This window comes from Myxine glutinosa, chromosome 14 (genome assembly GCF_964187855.1).
Source record: "Myxine glutinosa chromosome 14, kmMyxGlut1.1, whole genome shotgun sequence".
NCBI classification, from domain to species: domain Eukaryota; kingdom Metazoa; phylum Chordata; class Myxini; order Myxiniformes; family Myxinidae; genus Myxine; species Myxine glutinosa.
Window position 1 is genome coordinate 38,061,850 of NC_136274.1, and position 12,597 is coordinate 38,074,446.

Consider the following 12,597-nt stretch of genomic DNA (forward strand, 5'->3'; position numbering starts at 1 on the left):
GTTATTGTCCAACGATGTTTGGCAGCAAAGAACATGAGTCATGTGAAGGCTGGCTGTATTCTTTGCGGATACCTCAAATTGCTGCCCATGTTTCTGATGGTCATGCCAGGAATGATCAGCAGGATTTTATACACAGGTATATGACCATGTCACCCTTGAACAAGCAACTTTTGTTTGAACCTCCCCTGCCTAGTGTCTGTTCTGCTCATTGATAGTGCGTACGTGTGCATGTACATGCACGTGTATGACAATTCATTTTGTTCACTGTTCATATCTGAATCCCATTTTTCATGGCGATGGTTAACGCAATCAATTTGTGAATAATTTGCATATTTTTTTCAAAAATATTTTAGTTGACCTCTTTTTTTTTCTTTTTTTTTTGTTGGAAATGTTTGAAAGTGAATCATCACTGTTAACTCATGTCGCATTTAAAAATAATAACCTTGTAAAATAAGTACAATTATTTTAAATGTTAAATTGCATTTGACGTCCTCCATCACTTGGACAGAAAGTGTTTGAAATCGATCCCTTGCAGTTGGCAGAACACAGATGGGCAATTATTCCAGGCATCATGCCCATACTGGATACAGCTTCTTCCTTCTCAAGCCACATACTTTGTTCCATTTCTAGAGTAAGGAGTGGCAAGCCGCCCTTGTTGGGAAATGTGTGGAAAGATTCATCCCCCATCAGACCCATCACTAGAGTGGGTACCAGGAAGCCACAGTGCCACAGCAGCTATTGCTGCATTCGTCCTGACCAACAGGAAATGCCTGCCACACATTAACCTGTCTGCGGTACACAAAACAGTTCTGGGGGCAGCCAGGAGCAATTTAATTTTTTTAAGGGAAAAGGGGAGCTACAGCCCCCTACTTCCCAGTAGGATTGTAATGCAGCCAATACTGGTAAGATCATTTCATTCTCAATTTATAGACCAGTCTACTCTGGAGGGGGAACACCAAGGACGCGTGTTTTGGAGTTGATGGCCCTCGTCTGCATGGAGCAGAAGCTCTTCCCCAGAGTCAACTGGTCAAACCCGACAGAACATTGTGTCGAGATCAAACCCCATTAATCTCGTGGGTACCAGGAAGCAAGTGTCACACCAGCTGCTATTGCTGCATGCATCCTGGCCAACAGGAAATGGAAATGGTGGATACACGTGCATCCCGAGCCATGATATCAGGGTCACTGGAAAATGGGGTCAACACCCTGCTTGAAGGTGTTCAGCGACTTGATTCCTATCATTTACTGACAGATGTGGAATTATAATGGATTGTTAAACAGCAGCAACACACACAACAAGCATTTTAAGGCCATTTTCCCTGCTAGAGCGGGGGTTAGCCTTGCGGGCCCCATGACAATCTTCTCCATTTTGCCCTATTTTCTGCATCTCTCCTTGTTAACCCCCTTGCCCGCATTTCTTCTTCCACCATCTTTAGCCAAGTCTTTCTCGGTCTTCCCCGTCCCCTACTTCCTTCTACATTCATTTCCATCACTCTTCTCACCCAGTCACTTTCATCCTTCCTCAACACATGACCAAACCATCTCAACCTGTTCCTCTTCACAGCATCAATCACAAGCTCTATTCCCATCAATGGAATAACAATGGATTGTTAAACAATGTAATCAATTTGGATGATGCACATGCTGGTGTCTCGGAAAGACGTTATAATTTGCTCAGGATGTCTCGTGTTATCTCTAAAAACCGAAGGATGCACGAGTTGCACATGCTGAACGATTATTTCACGAGGCAATTATATTACATGAAAACTTGCACTCAGGTGTCCTGCACATCCATCATGCCAAAGAGGCAATTGCAATGAATACTGGAATAATATTTCAACAACTACAAGAGAAATCCTACGTGTTCGGGTTTTCTATAGTGGAGTGTCTAGGGTCTGAATCAAAATCTTAAACATTTTCGCAAAAGTCAAAAAGCGTCTTTTTATTTGCTCATTCGCGTGTGCAATTTGAGTGCCGAATACACACACAGACACGCACACACACTCACACACACACACACCAGTTTATTCACAGTGTCATAGTTGCTATCCGATAGGTTTATCATCTTCACCATGGCTAAATTTCGATAATTCCCTTTCTTTCAGATAAAATTGCTTGCATTGAACCAGAAAAGTGCCTGGAGTATTGTGGAACAGAAGTCGGATGTACAAACATTGCTTATCCTACTTTGGTTCTGAATCTTCTACCCAATGGTGAGTGTGGTCTTCTATTGAGCAACTTTGGCTGAAATTTCCACAAGAAAGTAAATCATCTGGGTATTCTTATTTTTCAAAATTTACGAATAAGGTTCTTCAATTGCAAAAGTTTTCCGCTGTTATGATAATCTTTTTTCTCTATTCAATTTGAAAGTTAACTGAAGGTGTTCCAGTGTCGAACAATAATATGAAGGACATTAGGAAGCTCACTGGTGATTTATATTGAGGAAATGATCACTTTTTACTGGTATTTCTCATTTTCTGGTAAAGGTGTGTGTGTGTGTGTGTGTGTGTGTGTGTGTTGTTATCTCCATAATATGTGGGTTTCAGAGGGTGGAACGATCTCAAAGTTGTTGTTTTTCTGTATGCAAGATCGAGGCTCGTGTAAGAGCTAACATTAATGGCAAAAAAAAACAAAAAAAAAAAACGGACACATAAGATCCATCTTATGATCATATAAGATCCATCTCCCCCTCAAACCATCTGCCCCCCTTATCCTGCCAACCCCTATCTCAGTTTTCCCCAGTCTCCCCTACTGACCTCTCTGAATTCCTCATAGGAATGAAAACTGCCACCTGCACTCTGGACCCCATCCCCTCCAGCTTTAAGGCTTGCCTTCCTGCTCTCTCTCCACTTATCACTGCAACGATAAACTCCTCCCTGTCTACTGGCATCGTCCCACCATCCCTCAAAATCGCTGCTGTCACCCCCATTCTGAAAAAACCTGGACTCAACCCTGACACCCCAAATAACTTCAGACCCATCTCCAACCTACCCTTTCTGTCAAAAGTTTTGGAATGCGCTGTAGCCACTCAACTCAAACATCAACTCTCTGCCAATAACCTGTATGAAATATTCCAATCTGGATTCCGCCTCAACCACAGTACGGAAACTGCACTCCTCAAAATCACCAACGACCTTCTCCTCTCCTCCGACGCCGGTAACCTCAATATTCTCATCCTTCTCGACCTCAGCGCCGCCTTTGACACCATCAATCACATCATCCTCCTTACCCGACTTGAAACCACCTTTAACATTACCGGCACTGCCCTTTCTTGGATCAAATCATACCTCTCCGACAGGCACCAGTTCATCTCCATCAATAACTGCAAATCCCCCACCGCTCCCCTCCCCCAAGGTGTCCCCCAAGGTTCAGTTCTCGGTCCCCTCCTCTTCATCCTGTACCTGTTCCCCCTTGGTCACTTAATCCGTCGTCATGGTCTCCAATTCCACTGCTTTGCCGATGACATCCAGCTTTTCATTTCCACCAAGTCAATTTCCACCGTCACCCACTCTATCCTGACAAACTGCATCACTGAAATAAAATCCTGGCTTCAAATCAACTTCCTCAAACTAAACTGTGATAAATCCGAAATAATCATTATTGGACCAAAAACGCTCACCAAATCCACCCACAACTTCACCCTCAACATCGACGGTATCCCAGTATCCACCTCCCCTCACATCCGGAATCTTGGCATCATCTTTGACCAAACCCTCTCCTTCGACAAACACACTAAACAGATCACCAAGACAGCCTTCTTTCATCTGAAAAACATTGCCCGTCTCCGTCCATCCCTCTCCTCCACAGCTGCAGAAACCCTCATCCACGCCTTCATCACTTCCCGTCTGGACTACTGCAACAGCCTCCTCTATGGTTCACCCTCAAATATCATCAATAAACTTCAATACATTCAGAACTCCGCTGCCCGTCTACTCACCCACTCCCGGGCCCGGGACCACATCACCCCCGTCCTTCACAAGCTCCACTGGCTCCCCATCTCCCAGAGAATCCAGTACAAAATCCTCCTCCTGACCTACAAAGCCCTCCATAACCTGGCCCCATCCTACCTGACTGAGCTCCTCCCCAGACACACTCCCACCCGCACCCTCTGCTCTGCTGCTGCCAACGCCCCCCCCCCCCCCCCCCCATCCGGACCAAACTCAGATCCTGGGGGGACAGGGCCTTCTCCATCGCCGCTCCCACACTCTGGAACCCACTCCCTCAAACCATCAGAGACTCCTCCTCACTCAGCACATTCAAATCATCACTCAAGACCCACCTGTTCAACACCGCATTCAACCCCCGACCATCTCTTCTCCTTCTCCTTCCTTTCTGTTTGGTTATTTAATTACGTATTTTTGTCTTTTTTGTCTTTGTTTTACGTACTATGTCAAAGCATCTTTGGGTTTCTTGAAAAGCGCTATACAAAATAAATGTATTATTATTATTATTATAAGACGAAATAAGGGGAGCGGGAGACAAGATGGGGAGAGAGGGTGAAGCACACAAGTACAACATTTGAGAGCAGGGACATCGGGAGATCAGTGGGAGGTAGAGGGCTTGGGGGGAGGAGGCGTGGGAAGGGGTGTGGGGGGTGGGAGAGGAAGATGTTCGGGGAAGTATGGGGTGAAAAAAAACTGGAAAAATGGCCCACAAACGACCGCCGAGAGGAAACAACAAAGCCTCGAGGCCGAGAAAACCAGGCCTGAAAATGTGGCAGGAACCAACAGACGACTAAACACAGGTATGCACGATTTACACCGAGATCTAACTCGGAACACACACTAGGCACTCACACCGTAAAATTAAAATACAGTTTTGACAAAAATACAAATGGTAAAATTCTTAGCTTTGGTAGCGTGGAGAGCTGGGAAAAACACACGACCTCACCGGCAAAACTGGAAGCGGAGCAAAGTATTCCTGAGTGTGTGCGTCTAAGCGGTGAATCCGCTTCAACACCTGGCTATTTTCATCCATCCATCAAAAAATGAATAAGAAGAACCTTTATACCCTACATCAACATAAGGAAACCAATCGACACCAACAGGTTACTGAATTTTTAACTCCTGAAACCCAATCACACGCAAGTGCAGTGTCGCACAGACTAATTACATTGGTTAGAGGAGTCCTGCTCAATAATAAGTATAGCAAGGGAATACTCCCCTACCATTAAATAACCAAAATTGGCAGAATGGAAGGAGCCAGACACGCTTGGGCACTGTGTACTACCGTACTGTCTAGGGCTTTCCAAAAGGATTGGCAGGATAGTACGTAACACACGGATTGGTGTAGCCTACAAGTACAAGCCTCTACGTACCATCTGCAATGTAATTTCAAAGCTAAAGGATACAATATCAACTAAATCAGTGTTAGTTTACCATTCACCATGGAGAGACTGTGACCAATTCTACATTGGTGAAACTGGAAGAAATTTGAAACAATGCCAGATGACCATGATAGAGCAATGAGGGTGAGAAAGGTGGCACAGTCAGCCATAGCACGTCATTTCCTGCAATCTGGTCACAAATTTGACTTCAACGGGACCCGTGTCCGAGACTCAACGTCCAACAAACGACACAGATTGATACTGGAAGCATGGCATGTGAAGAGCCGAGAGGGTAATGTAAATTGGGGAGACGGTAGGCATACCCACACAATACACACCTCTGATACGAATGACAAAAACTGGATGGTACAAACACCTGGACAATGTGAGCAAAAACCACCAATGCTCGATACCCAACACCATCCCCACACATGCATAACACCCAACGGAAACTCCAACAATCATGCAATCCACAAGTCATCATGTCAAAAGTGAACGTGAACCCAGCCAGAAACACAAAATCAAGAATGAACACGCTCATTTACTCCCCCCAAACATACAATACCAGATCGCAGATAAATAATAAAAACTGCAGAGCAGACCATCGATTATGCGATTGCCGTTTGTTGCCGAAGGCTCAGCAGAATAAAAGCACTCCTCAAATGACCTCTCACACTGGAACTTGACTCACACGAATTGTCGCCTTGGGGGAAAAAAAAGCAGCCACGTAGGTCTATAGGCCTGAGGAAGCTCACTGGGAAGCGGATGAAACGTCACCTGAGACCGGATCTACTCTTGCTTGTTTATTACAAGATTTTCAAAGAAGATCTAGTTACCTTTTGATTGGATGTGCCTTTTTTCCTTTTAAAATGTATAATCCCAACCTGTTTGTGTGGCTTCTTTTTGAGATTGCCAGGATTGAGCAAATTTTCATTTGTTTCTCATAAAACTCGGGACTGCAATGTGTGACCCACAGGACTGCGTGGCCTAATGATGGCTGTAATGTTGTCATCTCTCATGAGCTCCTTGACGTCGATATTTAACAGTGCCAGCACCCTATTCACTATGGATATCTACGCAAGGATTCGACTGAAGGCCTCAGAGAGAGAATTTATGATTGTGGGACGGTACTGATTACTATTCATTCCTACATTTGCATGTTTTTTTATTTCAAACTATTTGTAAATGTATTGTTATAAATTTGGGTAGAGCAATATCTAGAGACAGATAGATCTGAATGGGTAACATGCTTCGACTGTCGCGATAGGGAATCGACCTTGTCATAAGTTCTGTGTTTTTTAGGCGGTTTGTCGGGGTAAGTGTATACCTGTGAACATACAAGGATGTTCATGTGTTAAATAGTTGTAGGGATTAAGATGAGACCCTGTGTGTCAGACCTGGTAATCCTTCCTTTGTCCCTTATGGCAACGCACTCATATAAACACTTAGATAGGCCCTCAGCGAACATTAAATAAGTCCCCTTCCCTTACAATGACCTTGGAAGAAGATCGGCAGGAAGCCAGATCGGGGCATCGCCGGATGGCCGCCGCCAGCCGCACCACCAGCTGGCCTAGCAACATCGCGTGAGACGAGCTGTAACCACGCCCAGGAGGACTGTGATTGGTTGGGGCGGAAGGCGCGAACCTGGAGCGAATCAGCGCGGAAGGCGCGAGGAGGTTCGGCAAACGGGGGGAAGCTATGAGGCTCTGGTTGGTAACGCGCCAGAACTGACGTCACATGCCAGGTTTCAAAAGGACTCGCTGGCGGGATTTTGGAAGCTTCGCTCTGGGGGATTGAGTCGTGAAAAAGCTTCGCTCTGGGGGATTGAGTCGTGAAAAAGCTTCGCTCTGGGGGATTGAGTTGTGCCGGTCTTTCGCTCTTCACTCTCCGTTCCTGGCTCTTGTGGTGCCTCGTGTTGGAGATCGGCCTCGTGTTGGAGATCGGCTTCGTGGGGAGATCGCTAGCCCAGTTGCTTTTGGTGCTGGAGCGAGGCGTGCCGTGGAGCGAACGGACCTCGTGGGCGGTCGACGAGGAGCCTGGAGTGGGGCGTTGGCTCGGGCCTGGTGGAGCGCGTGGGCGAAGCGGGCGGAGGGTTTTCCTCGCGCCGGAGCTTGGAGCCGCGTTGGACGGTGGACAAGACTGCAGACAGTTAAGACGCACCACATTTCAAACGTACACGACGGACAGTTATTTTTGCAATTCATTCCCCTGTCTCGTATTTGGAAGTCGGTGTGTGGGATCCCAATTTAGGATCATTATTTATTTACCGTCGCGTTCCTTGTTCTCGGGTTCTGAAATTAACGTGTTTCCTTTTGTACATTTTACCCCGGATTCCCGTTTTTGTTCGTTCCCTCTCCAGATAAGCGCTTCCGCTTCTTCTTCTTCTTCATTCTTGCTCCCGTGCTGTGATAGCAAAATCCGTATTTGGTCATCGCCTCAATTAAAGCCGTTTGGTCATTCGCGAGCCCTGGTATTACCCGGAGGGTATTCACATGACAGTATTATGAACCCTTTGTCGAGGATTTAAAAAAGGAGACGACAGAGAATCAACGGGTAAACAAGGGTTTATGTGACCCTGTGTCCTGATGTCCCCACCCCTGGGGTATGAAAGAGGCGTCAAATCCAAAAAATCGTTACACATTTCATGCGTCCCCTAATGTTGACTTCATATACAAAGTTTCATTTTAAAAGGTTTTAAAATGTGCTCGTAATTGCATTTTTTGGTATTTAACCTTTTGGCCCTGCCTCAATGGGCAGGGCCAAAAATGATACTGCTCTTGCATCTTCTTTCCATGTGGTGATCATAACTACAAAGTTTGGTGAAATTCTGCCAAACCATTTAGGAGGAGATAGCGTGATGGACAAACGGATGGACGGAGCCGATTACAATATCCCCCCATTAAAAAAAACAAGACCGAAAGTCTAACAACGGCGTAGCCGGGCTAGTAAAATATTATAAACCACAAACACATGATTAGCTTTTTAAACAGTCGCTAATGCTATTTATAACATTTAAAAAAGAATTTTTAAGAATCCAGACATCCGTGAGGTAAGTTTTACTTATAGAATTGAGCAAAGATCTACTGTAATCTATATACCCCACAAGGGTTGGGTAAATAACATGACCCTGTCACTAAAGTAGCATTTTTCGTAGCGGCCTTTTGAAACCCACCAATTAAGGTTTTGTTTTGAAAACCACCAATGAAACCCACTTTTCCTGCTGTTTAACACGAAATTAAAAGGGAGGAAGCCTGGGTTGTGCTCATTTACCAAGCAGCTAGCTAGCGCTTGCCAAGCCAGCTGTTCCTTAACTGTTTTGAATGGAGTGCTTGCTCGAATGCTCAAACCACTTGGCGATCTCTTCACAAGATACTTGGTAAATGAACACACACCCAATGTTCTTGAGACCCAACCATAGATCGACTGTAATATATATATACCCCAAAGAGGAATGACCCTTCCTGCTTGGTGTTACGATTAGATTTACTATAATATTAGTTACGTTATCATTATTTCGAAAATGATATCACTATCAAAAAACCGAGGCGAATTCCTTACTTCCGCGGTTGTTCGTACCATACACCGCTTATCATTGATGCATGAACCATACACCGCTTCAATCCATTAACGTTGTATTCACGACATTGGGATTAATGTGTTATGGTGATATTTACTATATTATTATTACTAGCAACGGTACTCACCCTATGGGCGGGGCTTCAATTGGGAGGCCCAAATGAAAAGGCTAAATATCAGAAATTGAAGGCTTTTTCTATTTTAAACGATTCATATAAACATCCGTTAAATTGCGATCGGTGCAGCCGTTTGTGCGGCACCCGGGAAAATAACGTCATGCGGGAGCAAGTATCAGCAGGATGTGGCAGTGTGGGTGTCCACATTTCTGATCCTCCTTCATGCCGAAGTAGCCCACCACTTCTCCAAGCATTCCGCTCTTCAGATCCGCCATGACAGATTTAAGCTTGATACTGAAGACGCTTGCAGTTAGTACTCCCGATATTGTATGTACTCCCGTGTCCTCTAACAACCCATGCCCTTTAAAAGGTCTTTGTCCAAGGTCACCGAGTTCGATCGGTGCAGCCATTTGTGCGGCACCCGGAAAAACAACATCGTCACAATGAGAACATCGTCACAATGAACGTTATGCGAACGCGAATGTTAGCAACGGTACCCACCCTACGGGCGGGGCTTCAATTGGGAAACCCAAATGAAAAGGTAAAATATCAGAAATTGAAGGCTTTTTTATTTTAAACGATTCATATAAACATCCGTTAAATCATATCACACACAAATCATCAAAATCTAAACAGTATCTTACTAGAATTCACCAAATGTCCCACAGTGATCGATACACTATGATCGTGATGATCGTGGTCGTGAATCGTGATCGATAATCGTGTTCACAATCGCTATGTCGTATGTACTCCCGATACGTGTTTCCTTCAGTTGAAATGGGTTAGAATTCTCTCAAACAGGAATTCAACCCGTGTCCTGATCGTGGCAGGTGCAGCTGTGCAGTGATCGGTGCAGCCATTTGTGCGGCACCCAGGAAAACAATATCGTCACAATGAGAACAATGAACGTCATGCGAACGCGAATGTTATGCGGGAGTCCTAACCTGAGAATGCTGGAGACTAAAGCTGAAATTGGGAAAACTAAATAGCCTATTTTACTCCTGGAGATCCCAGGATTATCCACCCAAAATATCTTTGCGATCGGTTCAGCAGTTTTTACGGTACCTTCAAACAGACAGACAGACAGACAGACGGACGGACGGACGGACATTTGGTGAATTACCGTATAGTAAGATTATTATTACGAAAACGATACATTACTGTATTAAGAAAGCTGAGCTTAATTTGTCCGAAGCGGCCCGAAGGTGAGGCATGACACCTAAGGCCTATACGTACCGTTTTGTTGGAAGAGCCGTAACGCTGATGCTTTCGATATTTGATGGTCATTTTAATATTTGGTTTGTTTGTGTTTCAGACTGAATGAAAAACATAAAGGTAGAGCATGGCGATTGTGATATATATATGACAGGTTCGACAATATGTTTGGCATGAACGGCATATAAATCAAAATGACAGTGTGTGGAGAGTCAGCTGCCGTACTGACGTAATAACATCAGACGTAATCACATCACCCTGTCATGTGACCAGATCTTCAGCTCTGATTGGTATACATTTGAGGAGACATACATTACAGACATAGGGACAAACAAACACTGCTCTACGGCTTTGCCGTGTGGGCTATGCCGTAAAAAGCATGGGGATAATAATTGAACAGGAAAAGAGTAGCGAGAGTAGAGGTGAGAAGTAAGGTTGTATTATGTGAGTTCTTATCAGAATAAAAAAGGGAAATATAATTGGGCTGGGCACATAGCAAGGAAAGAGATTGGTGGACAACAATAATTACGAATGGGCAACCTAGCGAAGGCACCTGGATTGGTAGGTTTTCTTAATTATTAACGCCATTAGGGTAAGTGTTGAGCCTAAAAAGTCCAAGATAGCTCCCGGGCCTCTTCCAGATATGTTCACTTTTGTTGCACCCCCCTGCTACCAAGGTTTGACGATTGATTATATTGTTCCTGAGCTATTTAGGAGTGGGAATCCACTTGTCAATCCCAAAGCCTGTAAGGGAAAAAATGTCAACAGCACTTTATGTTAGGTGGGTAGGGGTGGATAAGCATAAATTTACACATGCTTCAAAATGGGGGGGTTATTTTTATTTTTTATTTTTTTTTGTATACTGAATCGAGGCTCGTGAAAGAGCTAACATTTACTTCACAAACAAATCAACCAGACAAACAAAATATATAAAAAGAGGGAGTGGAAAACAAGATGGGGAGAGAAGGGGAAGCACACAAACACAACATTTGAGAGCAGGGAGATGTGTGGAAGGGAGAGGGCTTGGGGGGAGGAGGCATGGGAAGGGTGGGGGGGGGGAGGGAGAAGTATAAAACACAAGGACACCAATGACTTCCAGGACAGAAGTTGGTATTTCAAAAAAGTGGAATTGGGGTGAAATTAGCGGGGGTAGAAAATATCAAGGTTTTGGATGGGGGAGGATAAGAGATGGTGGTGAACAGCTGTTTTAAAGACCTGGAGGGTGGAGTGGGATTGAAGAGAGTGAGGAAGTTTGTTCCAGAGGCGGGAGAAAAGAGGAATGAAGGAGTGAAGGTGAGCAGAGAGTCCTGATTTTGGCAGTTTGACCATAAGAGGGTTGCAGGCAGATCTTGTGCGACCTGAAGGAATATTTGTGGGACAGAGCCCAGAGAGAGCTGGGGGGGGGGGCAAGGCCAGAGAGGAGTCGGTAGAAGACGGAAGGACCACCAACCTGCCTGCGGTGAGTGAGTGAGAGGCCCTTGGAGTTAGCTTCATCGCGGGAGATTCCAATGATTCTGAATGCTTTGGTTGCAACAGCGTGAAGGCGAGCTAGGTGTGAGGCAGGAGCACCAGCCCAGAGGGGAGAGCAGTATTCCATTGAGCTGCAGATGAAAGCCTTGCATGTGGTGAGGAGCTCAGGTGTGCCAAGGAAGGACTTCGCACGACAGAGGATGCCCAGTCGGCGACTGGCTTTGGAGGCCAGATTTGAAATGTGGTTTTCCCAGGAAAGATCATGGCAGATAGTGAGACCCAAAAGCTTGAGTGACAGAACTTCTTGGAGAGGATTATTCAGAAAGTGGATGGGAGGGTTGTCCAGTCGGTCTTTTCGGAGAGACATCGTAAGAGTGTCAGATTTGTCAGAATTGAAAGACATGTTCCACTTGTTTGCCCAGTCTGTGATTTTGTCCAGGTCTGCAGAGAGTGAGGAGGCTGCAGACTGCCGATCTGAGGGATGAAGAATGGAGCGACAGAGAGTGGAGTCATCAGCAAAGAGATATAGAGGATTTTCAAGAGAGTCAGAGAGATCATTGATGAAGACCAGAAAAAGCACAGGGCCCAGAACACTGCCTTGTGGAACTCCAGCCTGAACAGGAAGAGGAGATGAGAGAAACCCATTCAGGGCCACACGTTGACTACGACTAGAGAGGAAGTCCGCCAGCCATGCATGGAGATTTCCATGGATACCAAAAGAGGAGAGTTTGGTGAGCAGAGCGGGGTGCCAGACCGTATCGAAGGCACGTGATATGTCAAGGGAGACTGCTCTAATTTCCTGTTTGGCATTGAGGACCTCCATCCATTGTTGAGAAAGCAGAAGCAGCATGTCCAGAGTAGAGTGTCCTGGTCTGAAACCAAATTGATGATCAG

At 45.3% G+C, this 12,597-nt stretch overlaps 1 protein-coding gene across 2 annotated transcripts in view; it reads left to right on the forward strand.

The window, feature by feature from the left end:
* LOC137439639 (sodium/glucose cotransporter 1) overlaps positions 1–12,597 on the forward strand; it is a gene marked incomplete at its 5' end in the record, with an annotated part of 66,224 nt that continues 53,627 nt past the window's right edge. For both annotated transcript variants that reach the window (XM_068135589.2, XM_068135590.2), the window contains 3 exon segments: positions 1–136; positions 2,106–2,213; positions 6,303–6,453. In XM_068135589.2, the coding sequence (XP_067991690.2) occupies positions 1–136; positions 2,106–2,213; positions 6,303–6,453 (395 nt within the window).